The sequence below is a fragment of the Poecilia latipinna genome, unplaced genomic scaffold, assembly GCF_001443285.1.
Source record: "Poecilia latipinna isolate Pla-1442-1.1 unplaced genomic scaffold, P_latipinna-1.0 Scaffold3716, whole genome shotgun sequence".
Taxonomy (NCBI): domain Eukaryota; kingdom Metazoa; phylum Chordata; class Actinopteri; order Cyprinodontiformes; family Poeciliidae; genus Poecilia; species Poecilia latipinna.
This window is the reverse complement of record NW_015116332.1, coordinates 6,227-26,112: the sequence shown is the minus strand read 5'-3', so window position 1 is coordinate 26,112 and position 19,886 is coordinate 6,227. Positions and strand designations below refer to the sequence as shown.

The 19,886-nt window shown below is 37.2% G+C and overlaps 1 protein-coding gene and 1 long non-coding RNA gene across 2 annotated transcripts; both read right to left on the bottom strand.

Annotated features, from left to right (window-relative positions):
- Positions 1-1,539: 1,539 nt before the first annotated feature.
- On the bottom strand, positions 1,540-2,407 carry LOC106941524 (uncharacterized). Its single transcript, XR_001423389.1, has 2 exons — positions 2,097-2,407; positions 1,540-1,940 (listed from the first exon to the last, which is right to left on the bottom strand). It is a non-coding gene; the product is annotated as an uncharacterized LOC106941524 (long non-coding RNA).
- A 5,411-nt stretch (positions 2,408-7,818) lies between these two features.
- Positions 7,819-17,430, bottom strand: ckap2l (cytoskeleton associated protein 2-like). The gene is made up of 9 exons (XM_015024574.1): positions 17,234-17,430; positions 15,883-15,949; positions 15,746-15,800; positions 13,930-15,119; positions 13,638-13,833; positions 12,573-12,731; positions 11,128-11,188; positions 9,217-9,370; positions 7,819-8,339 (listed from the first exon to the last, which is right to left on the bottom strand). The coding sequence occupies exons 1-9, from the start codon at positions 17,271-17,273 to the stop codon at positions 8,042-8,044; spliced, it is 2,220 nt and encodes a 739-aa protein (XP_014880060.1). The 5' UTR covers positions 17,274-17,430; the 3' UTR covers positions 7,819-8,041.
- Positions 17,431-19,886: the final 2,456 nt, after the last annotated feature.

The window sequence follows — 19,886 nt, the reverse complement described above, 5'->3', positions numbered from 1 at the left end:
TATATATATATATATATATATATATATATATATATATATGAGAAATCTCAGGATACATACATAGTGAGCTTTATTCAGGAATTTATATATTTAAATAAGGAAAACAAAGGCGATGCTTATCTCAGCTGTAGAATTAGTATGTCTGGTTTATAATCGCCTAATATTGTTAATAGCGAAGTCTCCCAACATTTCCCTACACATCAGTATTCATCTTGTAATAAATGCATCAAGAAGTAAAACCTGTATGCATGCACATACAAGTGAAAAACGTCTCTCACCTTCACAGAGCGCAGAATCGGAGCTTTAGTTGAAAATGCTTCGTCAAATTTGCATCGTGGAGATTTAAGTTTGCGCTTTCCCTCGGGGGGATTTCATGGAGACACGCCTGCGCTCCACGACAAAATCATTCTGCAGCAGACAGTCATGCATCGGTTCTCTCTGCTTCACCGTATTTTATTACTACATATTAATGATCAATCAGACAGAAAATGAGTAACTCAAAGAGAGCAAACGGAAGTTATACCGCCCAGAAAGTGAATATAAACGCGATATTGTGTTTGCAAAAGCATGCAGAAAGGAAACAGTAAAAGTGACTAATGGCCTTTCATCACATAGTTTATGTGGGATTTAGATTTCCAATGCTGAAAACAAACTGACCAAGACAAAGTAAACCACACCATCCCAGGTCAAGCATGTGGAAACTATTATTATTTTAACTGATTGTAGAGATGTATTTCAGTTGTTTTGTTTTTAATCACAGCTTTCCAACACGTATCAATGATTTATGCTGTCTTTTACAGCCCCCTCTAGTGGCCGTCAGAGTTTATTTCCAGCCGGAAGCTGAATTTTCAGATGATGCAAGTGAAAGCTCTCCCTGTGCATTCTTGCATTCTCTCTGGATTTATGTTGATCAAACAACTTTCTTCCAGAAAAAACGATCAGATAATCAGTTTAAACTTTCATGTATATAAAAATTCACAAGACTTCCTCTTCCAGCCACCTGGTGGAAAGCCTTGACTTCTCCAAACATCTTTTTACGATGGTAAATAACTGAACCCCTCTCTGATCTGTCCCAAAAATATTTCTGGAGAAGTACTTGTTTGTCTAAATGTGATTTTCTTCCTTTGCTCCGTAGCCCACCTGTTGCGGCCTTTTTTCTGATTCAAAAAAGTAAAAGGTTAGAAATGTGAACTTATTTATGCTCTTAACTATAAAGAGCACATAGCAAGGCTCTTGGGGTCATAATGTATTCATGACCCAAACTTTTTATGTTGGTACTGGAAGATGGGTACCTTTGCTAACGACGCACAAAAAAAAAAATCTTAAGATGGCCGAAATCAAAGTTTTCTGTACTTCATATTTGATTTGCCATTAACTACAAACTATAATGAAAATATATTTTAAATAACCATCAAAATGTTCCAACTCTTTAAATAAAAAACTTAAAAATTGGCAGGCATTATTTTTGCAAATATCATTGTTTTATTATAGAATGTTTACATTTACATCTTAAATCACTCATGTAAAGACAAAGGTTATGCATAAAGTGTTTTATTACATCATTTTTACATGTATATCTTGAAGTCGCTTTCATTGCAAAAAGCTTTAATTTTCTGCATCCAAGACATAAGAAAAATTTTTCATGCATCTGTAAATGTCAGAAATTTGTGAACCTTAGTATGTTTATATATTTATTTACATTTCAAACTACATCTCTCCTAAAAACAGTTTACAATAAATAAAACCACTAATCTGCATCACAAGTATACACAGCTGCCCAGACCAAACCCATTTCATACTACAGAACCGACCCTGACAGAATAAAGACTCAAAGAACATCATCCCACACTGTGGATGAGGTTCGGTTGGTTTCAGAGGAAGAAACTACATGAAGCCGGAAACTCTTCAGGAAAATGGTGGAAGGCTTAGCTCTTAGGTACCTGCAGAGCAAAACACACAACAAGAGGTAAGAGCCAAGAAACTGAAAACTGACTGCTCATATGTTCTCCACATAAACCACTAAACTGTTTATTAATGGAAAAAAAAAACTAAATATTCCTGAACTACAACATTTCTCAATTTAGATCTTTTCATACCTGTTTGAATGTCACAGGTTTCTGCTCTTGTACACAGAGCTTGGACTTGCAACTACCAATTAGTCCTGCAGTTGACCTCAACTGATGGCCTTCACCGGCTTTGATGTCTTCCATCTCCAACCAGTCATGCACAGACGAACACATACCATTAACTGGTCGTGCTGATTCCACCAACTGTGAGAACAGAAAGACACATTTAAAAACTGAGTTTCAAACATTTTTTTAATCTATTGTCTCTTGGCCCAGGAGAATGACGTCCCTGAAGAGGTTTACGTCTGCGATCAGTTTTCTGTTCTGACGGCTTCCTGCTGTGAATAAGGTGAACTGAAGTTCACCAGGGATTTGATCAGATGAGTCAAATCAGCCTAAATAAACCAAAACTTAAAGGGATGTAAGCTTATCTGTCAGATGTTACAGTGAACCCGTGGACGGGTAGGTTAATTATTTCATGGAACGACTGCTGGAAATTCAACGTTGAGTCATCAGAGGGAAGAGCAATTCTTACATGAAGCAACAATTTATCTACAGGTGAGTAAACAGCTTAGCTAAATGTGCTTTGGTACTGTTTTAATCTGTTAGTAAAACGTAATTAAAATCACTCATTAATAAGAATCGGTTCTGCTGTTGGAAAAGGTTTTCAAAAAACAGTTCATACTGGCTCTGATAAAGGACGCCATAATATTTTCATTTTTAATGTTAATAGACTGAAAAGTCAACAAATTATTCTGTAATTATTGTAATTTTATATTAGTGGATGCTTACCGTCAGGGTTCCTTCTACTATATTTAGCGAATAATGTTTTGAGTCATGTTTGAAGTTGAAAGCCACATATTTCTTAGTCAAGCCGTCAGTGCTTTGTCCATGAATGCAACATTCCACGCCGTCTAAAAACAAAACAAAAAAGTCAGATGTCAGTGTTGATTCCTCCATCCAGTGCATTTTCCAACAATCAGACTCATTTTGAACAATTTGCCCTGGCTTTTCAGGGGCATTGCCCAGATTGATAGCTTGTTCTGCATTTTCAGGCACCTTTGATGTCAGAGATAATAATTACATTTGTAGAAACATTACTGAAATATTTCTGTAGACATGTCGCAGGTGTATATCACTCAAACATGCAGCTCTAACTGTTCAGCTTCACTAAAACATAACTCGTTATTTTTGAGGGATTTTCCTACCTGCAGCTCCTTGCTCATCAACCAAGAACAGCTCAACCTTTGATTCCTTTGATTTTCGGGCTTGAACATACTTTCCGTCCACCGTAAGGTGAACCTTCGTAGACTTGTGCTAAAATGTGAAAAATAGATACAATAAGTAATGTTCACTAAGCACAGGTCGGTCAGTCTGGACCAGAATTACCAACAGATCGAATTTGCATTTTAAAACCTTCTCGTGAGTCGAACATTATAAACAATACATGGTAGAAGTAAAAAAAAAACAAAACAAAGTACACTGAAAAATGCAAATATATTTAGTCAGATTGTTTCTATGTTACAAGGAGTCAGACTTTATTACAGTTGAAACCAGAAGTTTACATACACCAGATAAAGACATGTACTTTAGTCATCTCTCTGCATGAAGTGAAATCAGGCCAAACGTCTTTTGTTTTAGCTCAGTTAGAATCACTACATCTTTAATGTTTTAGTCAGTGTATGTAAACTTCTGGTTTACATTATAAAAATACTATATTTATGTATTGATGGTGGTTCTTCTTCAGGTTTTCTAATAGGAGCTTGTTTGTTAAGATAATACGTCATTAGTTTTAGCACTATGTACATTAAATGAGAAAAAAAACTATTTAATTGTTCTTGTTTAAATATCAGCTACCTAAAGTAATTGGAAAACTCTTTTCTCTTTAAATTTTAGATTTGTCCTCATTATTTTCGAGTCCTTTTTTCCTTTTCTTTTGACTAAATAATTTGGAGTCTCATTAGTGGGTAACATTATGACCAAATTTTAGTTGTTTATGTTTTAGGAATTGCTTTGCAATTTTAGAGTAAGTATCTGTGTTTTTTTTTTCTCTAAACGATCCCTAGCAGTTTTAGGACTGAGAAGACAAATACAAAGAACCTGTTGGGAATCTGGCAGTAGCAGAAACTATAAAACATTTTGCATACACAAGCTGCGGAAAACTACTTTTCTGATCCTTATCTCCTCCAATATTGCTCCACACCACCACATGAGAGACTGTCATAGTAAAAAGAGTACATGTGTCAAAATCTGACATGCTGTGATACTCACCATCTCTCGAGACATTATGTGAAGCAGAGAAGTGGCTGCCTTTTGGAGAAGGTGATCTGTGTGTGTTGCAATGAAGAAGTGAAGGTTGTGTCTCACAGTGGAGCTATTTAAGTGTTTTGGCTCTTGGTTCGGTTCCAGCACAGGGACGAATCAACGACGTCAAAATTAACGGCACGTTGTCGGGCCAGTTGTTGTTTTAGGGCGTTTCTCGCACAAATTACAACAACTTTAAAAGTTTTTCTAAGTAAATTTGAAAGATCAACTCTGAAAAACTGGTAAAAGTGAAGCAGATTTTTATTTCTGAATATCCAAACCGTGAACAAATTCAAGTTTTCATAAGCATGTAAAAATCCAGTTGTCTAAGGTACAAAGTTTATTCAGAGTGTATATTTACTTCCTTAAGTTGAAGACTTTCATTTGTGATTGCATAGTGAACAACAGGATGATCATTTATTTATTCAGACAGCTGTGGAAAAAACTAAGAGACCACTTAAAGTGATCGGTTTCTCTGATTTTCCTCTTTGTAGGTATATGATTGAGAAAAATGAACATTGTTCTTTTATTCTATGAACTACTGACATGTCTCTGAAATTCCAAGCAAACATTTTATATTTATTTGCAGAAAATGAGAAATGTTCAAAATAATGGAAAAGATGCAGAGCTTTCAGACCTCAAATAATACGGAGAAGACAAGTTCCTATTCATTTAGAAACAATACTGTTTTAACTCAGGAAGAGTTCAGAAATCAATATTTTGTGGCATAATCAGGTTTTCAGTGGTTTTCAGTGCAGTGGTCTCTTCATTATTTCCAGAGCTGTACATACAGAAGTACGCCCACAACATAGCATACATTAAAAAAATTAAAAAAAGACGTGCTTCAAATTTTAAAGTGCGCAGATATTTTCAAAAATTTTGAAAGAAGTTGTCATCCACCAACATTTTAACCCCTCGGCCACATCTGAAGAGATGCAACAAAAACAGACCTAAACAATTCCTTCTATTGCAAATTGTTTTGTAATTATTTTCCTCATAAAATGAAACATTTGGAAAATTCTTATCACAACAAAGATTGTTGTGATAATCTTTGTTGTGATCATCACGACAAAGATAATCACAACAATAATCACAATCATTTTGGTCTTGTTTTAAAATAAACTCCTGCTCTACCGCCGTTTGAGCAGAAACGTTGATTAGAAGGAGCAGAGCAGGGTAACTGGTTCATCCGGTCCTGGATCAAAGAGGAAGAAAGCTCCTGAGATTAGATTCAACAAATAAGTTTTTCTCCTGTCATTGTTCAATTTCTTTTGATTTTTTTTTAAATAAACCTGAGAAATGCCAAATAAAACAGATTAAGACTGTGGTTCTTCCATCTCCAATGATGCAATCCAGAAGTCAACCTACATTTAATGAGATCAAATGATAAACCGGCAATAGTCAAATCAGGCTGATGAATCACTACTGCATACAGGTCATACCTTAACTCAGGTGTGTTCAAACGATTGTGTAATGGTCTGGTTTCACTTCACACTTATCAGCGCAGATGTTGGCTCCAGCTTGACAATCCAACAGACACGGAAACCATCGGTTCTGTTGTCCCGTTAAAGAATATTGCTAAAAAAAGGACAACTTAAAGGGTTAACACTGAGCTTAGTCTATTATTTTTTACAAAGAATTGATAGTGTGATTTTTTTTTTTTTTGCAACATTTGTCACCTTTAGCTGCTGCACTGTATCAAACCAAGCCAACCTGTTCCCCTCCTCTCCTGTGGGGGCGCTGCAGCAAGAACCACTGAAGGAAACGACAGAAAAACCTTGCTTACCATTTCTGCCACTAGCTCTAGACACGTGTTTGTTTCAGTTATATTTACCCAGAATGCCCTCTTGTAGTTCACTTTCATCTCAGATTCATCTCGTCCCATGAACATTGTGTCTCATCTTGTTTTATATATTGCAACACAAAACATAAAACATTATTACACCTAATAATGACAAATAGTTAGTATAAGAAAAAAAAAATCCTCCATCTTGGTGTCATCATGACTGATCCAAATAAACTCAGATATTTTATTTATCCTATGGAAGGTCATAATGAAAACAGTTCAGATTAGCCGTTTACTTTAACACATATTCATCTATATGTAGCATTTAATTTTTATTTCTTTAAACACATACAAACATTTGGATTTAGTTAATACAGTAAAAATGTACACAAATATCCAAACATGAACTTTATTTAAAAGAAAAGCCCAAACAAAGAATATGTTCACAAGGTCAAACTAAAGCAATGTGCTGTAGTTCTGCAAAACTTTAACCAGAAGGTTGACCAGAGCGGCAGCGTTTCTCTCTTCTTCACTGCGCTCCGTTCTTCGAGCCGTTCTGCTTTCACAGCTGCGAAATACCGCTTATTCTGCTGCGAAGGTTGACGAACTTCTGGCGCCGCTCATGGTTCTGCTGCTCCACACCGAGCAGCTCTGGCCGCAGACAGCATGTCCGCCGGTCCATGTTGCTGCCAGGAGTCTGCAGCGGCGTAAATCAATGCAGTCTACCGTCAATCAAAAATCGCTTCCGCACAAAACCTGGGTTGGCGCGGCTGGAACCACCCCAGATGGGGAGGAACCTGGATGGTTCGGGCTGGGTCAGAACCGGCTAAAACTGCTCTTGTGAATAAACAGCTAACAAGTGGCAAGATGTTTTACTTAGAAATAAAAATAATAAAATAAAATAAATATAAGTCCATAAATAATTATTGATTTGTTTTCTTGTTTTAAATATTTGAACTATTACCAAATGGTGATGTAGCCTTTCCTGCTCATTTTCTCATTTCACTCAACGGTTTATTTTTAACCTGTCATTCACGAGAGGACCCAAATTTGGGTCCTCTCGTGACAGAGGTGTCAAACTCCAGTCCTCAAGGGCCGCTGTCCTGCAACTTTTAGATGTGCCTCTGCTGCACCACACCTGAAAAGAATAATTAGGTCATTAGCAAGGCTCAGGAGAATCGATCTACACAGGGAGGAGGTAATTAAGCTATTTCATTCCACTGTTTTTTACCTGTGGCACATCTAAACACTGCAGGACAGCAGAGGACTGGAGTTTGACACCCTGTCATTGTGAATGACAACCTGAGACCAACAGGTTAAGCAGTTATGAGCCACATGGCAAAACATGCAGGCCTGCACAAGTTACTTGGCCTGTTGTTGCTAGGTAACCAACGAGTGAGAGAGGTCATGACACCGACCTTGCTCAGCCGTGAGGTTCTGGACCGGGGTTCAGTGACATTACTGAGCATTTTATTGGACACAATAACTATTGATACTGATGATGTGTTTAGTCATAATGATTATTGAATGATTATTCATCCTTGTCTGAGTTTGATTCCTCTCTAACAACAGGTTCTTTTTTGTGTGTAAAACAAATTCTAGTAAAAAGACAGTGATTAAAAAAAAGAAATAAGGATTTTATTTTTACACTTTTATATCTTTTTTTTTGCAGAGCAAATAAAACAAGATTCATGACCTAATATCAAAGTTTCCCTTCTGTACAGATAGATTTAATAAATGATTACTGGTTCAAGTGCCAAGTTCTGAGTTTAAAATCACAAAAATCATTTGCATCTGCGAATATGAACATTTGGGCAGTAACAGAGTGCGACAGACCTTTGTCTGTCTGTTATTTTAAAAACGATAAAGGTGTAAGTTGATGAATTTAAAAACTGTCGTTAAGGACGAGTTTGACGGAAACTTTGTCTTCAAGTGCCTCGTTCTGTCTGTAAATGTACATGGGTGTGTTGCTACCAGACCAGCTCGATTCTTCTTCACTGGTTTCTCTGCCCTCCTCCGAGATCAGATCACTGTACGAATTCACACAGACGTCGTGGTCCTGGAGCGACGGCGGGTATCGGAAACACGATCTCTCGATTCGCACAGACCGTCGAACCGGGGTGAAGAATCGGACCTCCTGCCCTTTGACCCTGACCGGTTCCTTCTGCTGACTTGCTGGGCCCCTAAGGGAGGAAAAACAATTAATAACTGAAATAATTTATGACATTTTACTGGTTAAATACATATTTATTACAACAAAAACAGTCTGCCTTCCTTTCTCTGCTCGACCAACTTTCTACACAACTCTATGGTTTCCTCATACTTTGGTTTGATTGGTTTCAGTTCCAGCACAGTGACAGTAGCGTGTCAAAGCTGAACTTTTGAAAATGTCTTTTAGTGTAATTTAGACAGTTTAATCACCATGGTTCTGGCTCAATTTGAAGTTAAACTTTGGGTTCAACTGTCTGAAGTAAAAAAAAAATAGTGAAATGTGTCAGTTTAATATAAACCAATCAAAGACTACTGCATTTATCAAAAGTCTGGGGAAAAAGGCATTTCCATGCTGATTTTTTTCCATGACTAAAAGTAAATCTAAAGCCCAACATGTAGCAGAAGCCAGTGCACACAGGCTCCACAGTGAAGAACTGTCATGGAGGCCACCTGTGAGACCACAGACTGAGTGTGTGGGGTGGAGATCCAGGACCTGACTATCAATCTGTGGAAGAATGCCAGTGGCTGAACTGGATCTACAGCACACCGCAGTTCTGAAGCGCATGCAGGGGAAGTAAACACTTCATCTGCTTGGGAGTCTCTCTTCAAAGCAGAGTCTGACATCTTACGTCATGTTGAACTTCAGTTTGAAGCTGCAGCCAGTGCTGACGCTTGGTTTTGCAGACCACCAGCTTTGCATTCGAACTGGATGCAATATGTATTCGATCCGAATACATATTGCCAGAACCAGCATGGCGTGATATTGTGTTAAATATTTGTATTTTTAAAAAAAAGTCATTATCCACAAATAAGCAAAGAATTACTGATTATGATTAAATGTGAACACACCCGGGAGTCGCAGTGATCTTGTACTTGACCACGGATGAGCCTCCTCTCTCTCCTGTGATGAGAACTCTGACAGGTTTAGGAGTCATCAGCGGGTCGTTGCCACGGTCTGGAGACGCCTCCGTGGTTGGAGAGCCATCGTCCCGTTTTTCATTTTCTTGAGGAAGAAAAAAGGGTAACACTTTATTTGGAGGGGTGTGCATAAGACTGACATGACACTGTCATGAACATAACATATCATCTATCATGAACATGAAGGGGTCTTTATGACAATTGTCATGAAGTGTCATTCGGTAAATAATGACACTTTTAATGCAAAATTGGCATTTTTAATGGACTTTGAATGAAACGTTTAGAGCAACTTTGCATTAAAAGTGTCATTATTTACCGAATGACACGTCATGACAACATTCATAAAGACTCCTTCATGTTCATGACAGGTGCTATGTTATATTTATGACAGTGTCATGTCAGTCTTATGCACACCCCTCCAAATAAAGTGTTACCGAAAAAAGGAGAAAACATTGAGGTGAAGGCAACTCACGAAAACAAAACAATCAGAGACGCTTCAATCGAGAAGTTTTTGTCACCAATAGTGACCGGTGATGTGGAGTCCTGGTCTGATGCTAGATTAAAATTTATAAAATCACCACCAGCTCAGCAACTTTTAAATGCAGTTAAATGACAGTACTGCTTTTGTTGCATTAGTGTTGGGTTGTAGCTACAGGCTGGTATCTGTTTTTTTGTGACAGTTTGTCTGAAAGGTTTTTCTTCAGGTCACCTTTGAAATGCTACTCTGACTCAGAGTTAGGCTTCACAGCGGCGCAGTTACAAGCTGCTTAGCAGCAAGAAGGCAGCAAGTTGCCTGAAAAAAAGAGCAATGCTTTATATTTGTTTTTAAAAGATTAATTTTACTTGATACATAAAGCCAGTGCTGTCTCATAAACTCATGTTTTCCTTCTACTCAATGTTTCAAGCTGAACAGTTTGCTGAAATGCTAGGCAAAAGTTAGCATGTTTTTTCTCCGTTTTGCCATCATTACTGCTGAACGCAACTCTACTTATTTGTGTGACAAACCTGTAAAATGATGTGAACTTGCTTATAAAACATTGCAGAACTGAATGCATCTAAAGCCAACAATAAAAGACCAAAATTAATTTGGTCGCTGTGTGTTCAGACAGCTGTCTGCACCCTGCTGACGGGTAGGAGCTACATGGCGCACCGGTTCGTTCATCATTTGGACTGTTGCTGTTTTTGCTGGAATGTATCTGGACCTGTTACTTCACTTCCACAGTGACTCATCACCCGTTGCCTACAGCGTGTTAGAGCCACACTATGAAAAAATAAAATAGAATAAAGTCATACTATTACGAGAATAAACTCACACTGGGATAAAGGTGTAATATTATGAAAATAAAGTTGAAATAATGCAAGAATGAAGTCATTATATTTTGAGAATAAAGTCGTAATAATACGAGAAATCATAAAATGATTAGAATTAAATCTTAATGAGAATAAAGTCATCATTTCAAGAATAAAGTCTCAATATTACAACTTTTTATATTATGATTTTATTCTCATATCTTTACAACTTTATTCTCGCCATATTATGATTTTATTCTAATATCATGACTTTATTCTCATTACAGTATATTAGAAGTTTAGTCTCATTATTCCGACTTTAATCTCCTAATGTTATGACTTTATTCTTTAAATTTCAAAGCGTAATTTCTTAGCGTTCCCTTAGCGTGATTAACATGGAAAGCCCCAAATGATATAATTTTGAAATGTTGTAGATTTTTTCGGTTATTTTCTCGTGCTGCTGTGAGCTGTCGGGATGTGAAGTCTTTTCACACATTATTCTTTTTATATATGCAACCAGCCCAGCTGTTGTATCCATGGAAACGCCATTACCTTGGATTTCGTCTTTCTTCTTCAGAATGTCAAAAACCACAGTCCGCAGTTCATCCACTGGCTGAGGAAACGGAGAAACAAAAAGGCAAAACACAAACAAGTGTTATGTCAAACTTTGTTTTATTTCAGTCAATCAAGCCATCAATTTTAGCTTTAAAGCACCCTTCATGTTGGAGGCAGCTCACTGGAAATTCATAATAAAGGGTATTTCTGAACTGGGTTTGACCCATCCACAGTCTGCAGGTGTGAAGTAACTGAAACTGGTGGGATTCTCCCTTTTTCTCACCTCTTTGTAAGAGGGCTGGTGGATATTAAAAGCGATGTACTTTAATCTTGTCTTCACGTCCCTGGACGAGCCAGAGGAGTCATTGCTATATTTTTTGCTTAATTTCTTAATAAAATAATAATCAAAATGCATTTTGATTCATTCTTGATTGACTCAGTGTTTCACCTTAGGTCAGACTTAGTTATTTCCTTAACACAAGCGATTAGATCGATGGTGAGCCTTAAACCATTAAAAACTGCTTTGTAACGATTGTGAATTTGAACATATTAATGTGTTTCATATTACATGCTGTCAAACTCCAGTCCTGAGGGCCGCTGCACTGCAACTTTTAGATGTGGCTCTGCTGCACCACCTGAATAGAATAATTAGGTCATTAAGGCTCTGGAGAGCTGATCTACACAAGGAGGAGGTAATGAAGCCGTTGCGTTCCAGTCTTTTGTACCTGTGGCACATCTAAAAACTACAGGACAGCAGAGGACTGGAGTTTGACTCCCCTACCGTGGATAGAAACTAGGAAATTGTAAATGTTGCCGTGCAGACCATGGAGAGTTGAAGCACTATCCTAAAGTCTGAAAACAAAACAGTTATTTTGTTTGTGACAAATTTAAAAAAAAGCAGAATGAAGGACTTTTTGCAAGACAAATTTAATCTATTAAGTTTATTTTAGAGTAATATCGAAATCCTGTGTTCTTGTGAATTCAACATCGTCTCTTGCCTTGTGGGTTTCGTTACACCGCAGACATGAGCAAAGTTTCATGTCAATACTTGCACGCGAAACGGCTCTTATTCACTGATCCTTTCTACCACCACAAGCATCTGAGGGCTGCGTTTAACAATAGTCAGCTTACTGTTGCAAATTTTGTAACTTTTTTGCTATAATTACTACAGAAGCAAATAGGTATAAACCAAATTAATCAGGCATCTAAATATCAGAGACTGACCAGAAAATGGATGGTTTATCCAGAAAACAGTGGATAATGGTAGGGAAACGTTGCAGTAATTGAATGTAACTGCGGATAAAGCATCCAAGCTCAAAATAAATTGATGCCACTGACGATGGAAAACATCTATAGCCGGTCAGATGATAATGTGCTCCAGTCACAATTACCTATCCAAACATTACTGTTTTCTTCCAGTGAGAGTGAAATATGCTGCTCACCTCCAACACAACTCGAACAGCCTCTTCAAACATGGGCAGCACGTCCAAGTTTCCCTCTTGCTCCATCAGCCGGGCTCGACAGATCCAGTACTTGGCGAACTTCTGAGCCACCACCGGCAGCCGTGAGAGGACGTCCTCCACCCGGTCAGCAGGGCAGCCCTGACCACATGGACCAGACATTGAAGCTAAACTGTAGGTCAGGTTTTCTTCCATTTTTCTTCTGTTAAATTAATTTGAACAAACCAATTCCAGGCCTCTACACATTAAAAAGTGATATTCATTACTTTGCTTCCTTTAAATGATGTCTATCCTCGCTAGATTATTCTTATTATTGGTGTTTATCACATGACTTATGATGAAATTACAGCTGCTTATGGGAAAAACAACAAGAGCTGCAGTGAAGGTTTGTTTTAGTTATTGATTATTCTGATGGTTAATTGAATCATTGGATTAAAAATTCACTTTCTACAGATTTTTCATTTAGCCACTTGAGTCATTCTTATACAATATTGAAAATGCATTAGCAAATGCAAATATATAATTCAATTTAATTACCTAAAATGTGTATTCCTTTAGAGAACATTTGATCATTTGTAGCAAACGATGCATTTACAGTTAAAAAATATATATTTAGACATCAACATGTGAAAAGCTCAGCCCTTTTTATTGGACTTATCAATATGCCCGATCTGTTGATTATTGCTTTATTAATGATTGGATAACAAAAGGTGCTTAATTTCAAATAAACAGAATTTGAACCAGATGTAACTGCCACTTGATGAACTCTGGGTAAAATTTATTCACAAGGTTTTTTTTTTATCTTAAATGCAAAATGTAAATATTTTTTGTACAGGTTTGCTTTTATTACAGCTCTGAATATGTTGTTCTTTCAGCAAATGGCCTTTGAGTCTAAACCCTCCAGTTAACGATTAACAGATTGCCGAAAAAGTAAATTATTTCAATAAATGACTCAGGATAAATCACTTCAGCCTTAGAGTCTACCTAAAATAAAAATAAATAAATAAAAAATGAACAAAAAGATGCCCACCAGTTCCCTCTGTTTACCTCGGCGAGCAACTTGATGCAGTCCTCCAGGGAGCGGTCCACGGCACAGACGACAGAGTGGGCTTCGTCCTCCAGCTCCATGGAAGCCCAGAAGGGCTGAGGAACCGACACAGTGCGTGTGGCCGGCGCTTTCACTGGCATCGGAGGACGTTTGTAGGAAATCCCCTTCGATTCTCGCCATTCTTGGAGTTTCCTCCTGACAACCAAATGTAAAACAATTCCTAGCTAAATATTTAACTCCACATTTTAACCTTTTTTCAAACAAATAGAAGGAGTGCTACATTTGGCTTACATCCTCTCCTCCTGCGCAGCAGTCAGTTTCTTTATTTCAGTCTGTGGAGCAGTTTTAACCGTGACCTTTGGCGTCTTGGTGGCTGCGGCCCGGCCCAGCAGGCTGATGGACCTGGAAGGCTGCGGTGCGGTTCGGTACCCCCGCGCAGCAGCTGTACATTTTGTAGCCACATGCACTGAAGGAATATTTCTAGATGTTTTCTGTATGTTTTGTGTCTCTCTGTTCGTCTTCGTTTCCCTTCCATCTTTAGACCAAACTCTCTCATCTGTCTTGACGGCTGTCGAGCTGCGTTTGACTGATGGCCTTGAGGATGCTGGGGCATCAGCTTTTACAGACTGAGTGTTTTTCTTTACTTGAGTTTTAGATGTGTGAGCAGACTGCCCTGCTCTTTTACTGGTTAACACGCTCTGCTCTGGTTTGACAGTTTTGCATTTGGAAGGCTCAGCTGAGCGAAGTCCAGTCCATAACTGGCTCCTTCCAGTTGGTTGTGTTTGTGTAACAGGAAGCGGTTTAGGTTTAGGTTTATTCTGAGCTTCGGCTTTACTCCCAACTCTTGAATTTGTAGGAATCACCAGAGCCGGCCTCTGAGAAGCAGAGGCCGATGACATTCTGCTGGATTGCCCTTTGCTCTTTGGATTTTTAGCAGTGGAGGAAGTGAACGTCTGACGCTTTGAGCCAGGTGGATGTGATGTGTTTGATTTTGGATTCCTCGGCTGGATCACTGCAGGTACAAGCCCCGTTTTAGTCTTAACGAGCGGGCCAGTACTAATCCGACTGCTCACCATTTCCAGTGGGCATAACGTGGCCCGACTTGAGGTTATGCTTGATTTGGGTTCTGACTTTGCTGCATGTGTACAACATCCATTTAACTGCACCTTGCTCAGGTTTCGACTCCCCGTGTTAGGCTGATTTTTCTGAGTTGCAGCTGGGGTGAAACTGGATTTGGAAGACAGTACGGTGTATGTTTTCCTGAGCAGGGGATTTTGATAAACTTTTATCTGTGCTGACACGCTGCTGGATGATGAGCAAATGGCAGTTTGTTTTCCATTTGTCACATTTACTTTGTCAGAGACAACGAGTGCTCTTCTTTTGGGAGGATCCTGACTGCGCTGAGGCACCAACGTTTTATCTTTTGAATCGTGCCACCTCATCCTGTCGGGTGGAGCTTTGTTTTCTTTTCCCATAGCAACCTGTGAAAAATAAATAACTTAATAACTTATTTTTCAGCACGTACACCATCCAGTTGATCTCTGCAATGGCTTTGTTGGTGATGACACATTAATTAACCAGAAAAAACAAGAACAGTAACAGTAAACATACACATTTCTAATGAAGTACCATGAATGATCAGGGATTCCTGAAACACTGGAAACAGCACTTTATTCAGGTTTACTAACCTGAACAACACATTTAAAGTAATAAATGTCTAAACCACAAGTCACTACAATTAGCAGAAACATTTTAATTGTGGAAAAAAGGCAATACAATACACTAATTTTACCTGTTTTTGTGAATGTTACAAGTATATTTGTTATCTATATTTGATAGTTATTATTGTTGTTCGGGCGGCATGATCAACATACTATCCAACAATTATTGCATTCCCAACACTCTTTTGCAATATGAATATTGCACACTGATAATGTGATGATTATATATGTTGGTGTCATATTATTGTGCAGTCCTAGTTTAAATGAAAACTTCAGAATGCTTGAGTTTATTGACACTCCATTCTGAGGGAAAGTAAATTAAAAATTTTTCCTGTTTGCTAATACCCTTGAGTTAATTATAGCACTTACGCAAGAACACACCTTACCTTCAGAGAGGTTTTGGCAGACATTTGATTGCGAGAATCCCTGGGAAGGGATTGCCTGAAGAGAAAAACAGCAATTAAAGGGCCTCTGGCATTACAACTCACTGCAACATTTTTGGCATTCCAACTTTTACACTTACAGGACGTTTGGAGGTTTCGGCTTTCCTTTTGCTGCCAAGTATTCCATCAGCTTCTGTTTCCGCAACTCTGTGACGCAAAGGCAAAAGTCTGGTTATTTTAAAACAATACAGCTCCAAACTTTACTTTGAAAATGGATGTTTACTGATAGCCTTAAAATAATTTGGGCTTAAAATCTCATCACTTAACGAGCTTATGTTTGTCACAGCTCCTCCTACCTGAATAACTTTAAACTGTGTTAAAGGGTTGGATCTCTGCATGGAGCATTACTTCCACAAATCTCTGGGACATTTGAGGGAATGAATGCTCCTCAAGTGAAAAAAATGTTCTCAAAATTTGGCACATTCCTCAAAATTTTCAGACTACGAAGAGATTTAATTAATGAATTTATTCGACAATTATGACATTTATCTGAAGTAGTCTTTTTAGACTTTAATTGTTAGAGATGCTGTGGGTAAAATAAGTTTTAAAACCATCATCAGTTATATTTCTAATGTAAACTTTCCAATATAATTAATAACAAATATTGGTAACAGCTGAAGCAATCCATACATACAAAGAAATTAAAGCAACTTGGTCCACAAATGATAAACTTGATGAAGTTATAGGTCAGAAAATTAGGATAAGAACAGAATATGTGAAGAAAAACATAATCAAAAAGTTACTGAAAATAGGAATAGCAGCTTGAACCTACAAGAGAGGAAAATAAGTTTTTCTGACAGTATAAGACAGGCAATTATATTATACAGACATCATAACATATTGTACAAACATGATAAACATGAGACTGATAAACATGATCAATAAATCACATATCCATTAAAAATAGTAGGTGGGTTCTGATGTGGAATAAATGCAAACCCTGCAGTGTAGCTGTCTTTGTTATGCGTTTCCACAAACAGATTAGGGTCACAAAAACATATAAAAATATTTTATGAATATTTATGACGCATAAAATAATCCAGGTCAAATTTGATGATTCATAATGCCGTTTTTAAAACAGGACCAACTTCAATTGTTTTTAAAGTGGACTTAATCAAAAACAGTGAAATAGTCCTTTACTCAATGCTCACATAGAAGCTAACAGTGAACTGCTAATTCACTGTAGACTTTGTTACTGGTTAGTTCGTTTAGCATTGTACTAACTTGTTTATTTCAGTATTAGTATGGAACAAACTCACATCTAAAAAGAACCATCGTTTCAGACTTTGAGTGAATCCAAACAAACACAAAGAAGAAAACAATAAGGTAACGTGTCAGTTATTTCAGCTAACGTTCACTAGCTATCTACTAGCCAAAACAAGCCGAAACAGATGCATAAATTAGACGTTTTTACAAATTAAACCTGCCAACCTTTTCTGGAAAGCAACGGTGCCGACTCACTCTCTTCCATATTTACAAATGTTAACTTCCTTATTTCCACTTTACTAAAACTTTTAAGAGTTTAGTTTCAGAAGCGCAGAATAGTCAGACGTTAAACTGTGTCCATAACAACTGAGCTCGCGCATCCGTATTTGAAACTACCGCGAGTGTTCTCCTCCTCTTCACTGATTGGACAGTTTGAACGTTTGAATTAAAAAAAATAGTGCCAAGGACAATACGCTTGCGCATAAATATTGTGCTGATTGGGGGAAAGATGTAAACAAACCACGAAACTAAATCTAAACTAAATCCAAAATCCCATAAACGACAGACGTTTATGGGATTTTGGATTTTTGCTCCGGAATAAAAAAACTTAACACATACATACTTTATTTAGTTAACATGTTATAAAGGCAATTACGATGAAAAACATTCTGTGCAAAATTTGGGAGTCTTTGTTATAACAAACGCTATCTGGTTCTAGCCTCTGATAGATAATATTTGTCAAGGTTCATGAAATAAAAATCTGATAAAAATGAGACACACAAAGCAAGATCTACAGAGTTCAATTAAATTGCATTTTATGGATATAAGTCAGCTGAACAATTAAACAAATGTGATTCAATATATACAAATACAAAATGTAGAGTAATGATCATGTAAAATGGATAAAGATTATTTAATAATTTTTGGTTGTGCATGAACTGATGCTGCTGTATATAGTGCAATGCAAAAGTACTCATACCTCTTCTATTTGTATCACAGTTAAACGGATAGACTATAGCAAATCAGCAAATAATACATTATTTTTAAAATTTGTATTAAATTGATCATCTAAAAAGTCTGCATTTGTATAATTAGTGCATTTATTGCTTTCTAATAGTACATGGAGATGTTGTGTGACTTCATTATATCTCTGCCACTATGTTTAAGTAACAACTTTCTTGAATTAAAGGCTAACTATTCATCTTTTTACTTTTTGTCATATTACCTTTTCACAGACACTAAATAATGCTCTTCTTCTGGAGAGTCCTGACTAAGCTGATCAAACTTTGACCTTTGAAACCTGTCATCTTAATTTGTCAGGAGGAGCTTTTTCTTTCTACTTTACAATCGGCAGTGGAAAACATTCTCTTTTGTATTTATTTTTCTGCACGTACTCTATTCCATTTGTCGCCGCAGCATTTTTATGAAGTTGATGACACATTAATAAGCTATTACCATGTCAAAACCATTGTCAACAGAAATGGTTAGTTCAACTGTCTAAAATGTCACTTTTCATTGGCACTTCCTCCTGTGAATTTATTTATAGCATTTTAGTTATTAATAGCCTTTTTTAGTAATTGATTCACTGACAGCACTGACAAAAGCCCTGCCTTTGTGACGTTCAAATAACGTCATGCAACTCATGAGAGGATTCCCTGAAGGTTAACCGCTGGCATTTCAACAAACAGATGATAAACCACAGTGATTTTTCAGGTCTCCTCATAGAGATTGTTGGCTAACAGTTGGATGTTTCCTTTGGCAGCTAGTTTCTGTTTTGGTGCCACCTTCACCAGCGTTGTGAAGAAGTTAGATGACATGTTTGTGTGTGTGTGTGTGTGTGTGTGTGTGTGTGTGTGTGTGTGTGTGTTGAGTTCACTTTTCTGAGAAGCAAAAGACAATGTCCAGTTTACGTTTTATTTTTTTATATATGGAACCTCAAGTGAATCCAGCAGTGCCAGGCATTGAATCATAAATACAGATAAAAGTCAGGAAAACCCTTAGAATGAGGCATGAGAGGCAGAACCAGGCAGAACCACCAGTAAACCTGCAGGATTCTGATAGGAACATCTGGACCAATCTGATCTCTGATTTATGATGGAGTTTGGTTATTAAGGGCTTCAAATGTGAGAAAGAGAATTTTAAATTCTGTTCTGAATTTATGAAGGAAAGTAAGTAAGGAATACAAAACAACAAACTAAAGTAGTTCTTTGCATCTAGGATGAGGGAAACCAAAATGTTTTTAATCTAACAGAGGTATTTCAAAGCTACAGAAAAGTTCAAGTTGATTTAACAGCAAGAGACAAGGTGTTTAAACATTGTTTTTTTAAGATAACAATTACATCATTCTTGTTGCTTTAATTGTAATGCTGCTATTTATATTACTATATTACTATGTTATTAAATATTTATATTTATATCATATTTTCAAGTTATAGTATCTAATTTCAAATTACAAGAACTATAACAAAAGGCATTTATTCAACTCTTGGAGATATGACAAAATTAACTAACTACTATAAGTTTATCTTTCACAAGCTCCCACATTTAAGTTTGAAATTTAAAACTTGCAAAAAGTAGATGTTAGTAGACAACTAATTGTGGGTCAAATATTAGTGCAGATTTAATATTCTCCTACTGTCAAAAAAATGTAGAATGTCTCCGTTTCTAAAATCAGGCCTGTTTGTGTTCGCAGTTTTGCAACCTTTTGAAATTTCTCATCTTGTTTGTCACCGCCTGGAAAGTTTGGGAATGTGCTTTATCAGACCAGCCAAGGTAAACTACATAACTGAAATCTGCTGCCATCTAGCGGCAGCTTCTTGACATGCACAATAACTGATCACCGTCTGTTGCACAGATTAATATCCTTTTAATTCATTTA